The following is a 1,125-nucleotide window of genomic DNA, read 5'->3' on the forward strand; positions in this document are numbered from 1 at the left end:
TTCCTGCGTGTGTGGGCTGCAGGACAGACTGCCAAGAGGCCACCAGCATTGCCACCTTTATTCACGGTCCCGGGCTCAGCACAGGGAAAGGGCCCTGGCGACCCAGCACAGCACAGACCGGACCCCAGGGCCCTGCCCCTGCTGAGGGGTTGTTATGGCCGCAGGGCACAGACACCAGGGCCAGCACCCTGTGAGGCACTGGGGGGGGGGGGGGGGGGGGGGGGGGCCCCAGGCCTGGAGGAAGGGGCCAGGCTGGGCAGTGAGGGGGTGCAGGGGTCGGGGTTATTTGCTCCCATGTGTCCAATGTGGGGGACCCAGGCTGGGTGTGGGTGGGGCCGCCCTGTCTTGCCTTCTGGCCACCTCAGAGTCAAACCTGGACGAGTCCCCAGGCCCTGGAGGTGGCCAGGGGTCGGGGCGGGGGCAGTGGGGGAGACAGGAAGGGAGGAGTCAGGGTCAAGATCCTGGGGGCAGGCCCGGGAGTGCGCGGGGCGGGAGGGCGGCCCTCCGGGGACTGACGCCAGGCCCCCGGGCTTTACGACTTCTTGGCATCCTGCGAGCTGCGGCGCTTCAGGTCGCTCAGGTCGATGGGCTTGAAGGCTGTGCGGGGGCAGCTCGGTCGGTCAGTGCGCAGGAGGCGGCTCCTGCCAGGTCCTGCTCCCACCCCACCAGCTTCTCCAGTCCGGAAACAGGAAGAGGTGGGCTTTCCTGTCCCGCCCCTCACTCTTCTGGCTGGTTAGGGACCTTCTCCGCCAGGCCCCGCCCCTCACTCTTCAGGCTGCTTAGGGACCTTCCCCGCCAGGCCCCGCCCCCTCTCTTCTGGCTGGTTAGGGACCTTCTCCGCCAGGCCCCGCCCCTCACTCTTCAGGCTGCTTAGGGACCTTCCCCGCCAGGCCCCGCCCCCTCTCTTCTGGCTGGTTAGGGACCTTCTCCGCCAGGCCCCGCCCCTCACTCTTCAGGCTGCTTAGGGACCTTCCCCGCCAGGCCCCGCCCCCTCTCTTCTGGCTGGTTAGGGACCTTCTCCACCGGCCCCGCCCCCTCTCTTCAGGCTGGTTAGGGACCTTCCCCGCCAGGCCCCGCCCCCTCTCTTCTGGCTGGTTAGGGACCTTCCCCGCCAGGCCCCGCCCC

At 69.5% G+C, this 1,125-nt stretch overlaps 1 protein-coding gene across 2 annotated transcripts in view; it reads right to left on the reverse strand.

Annotated features, from left to right (window-relative positions):
• Positions 1-205: 205 nt before the first annotated feature.
• FAM195B (family with sequence similarity 195, member B) overlaps positions 206-1,125 on the reverse strand; it is a 5,051-nt gene continuing 4,131 nt past the window's right edge. For both annotated transcript variants that reach the window (XM_005883641.2, XM_005883642.2), the window contains exon 5: positions 206-597. In XM_005883641.2, the coding sequence (XP_005883703.1) occupies positions 533-597 (65 nt within the window). In that variant the 3' untranslated portion in view covers positions 206-532. The remainder of the gene's footprint in view (positions 598-1,125) is intronic.

The sequence above is a fragment of the Myotis brandtii genome, unplaced genomic scaffold (genome assembly GCF_000412655.1).
Source record: "Myotis brandtii unplaced genomic scaffold, ASM41265v1 scaffold797, whole genome shotgun sequence".
In the NCBI taxonomy this organism is placed as follows: Eukaryota; Metazoa; Chordata; class Mammalia; order Chiroptera; family Vespertilionidae; genus Myotis; species Myotis brandtii.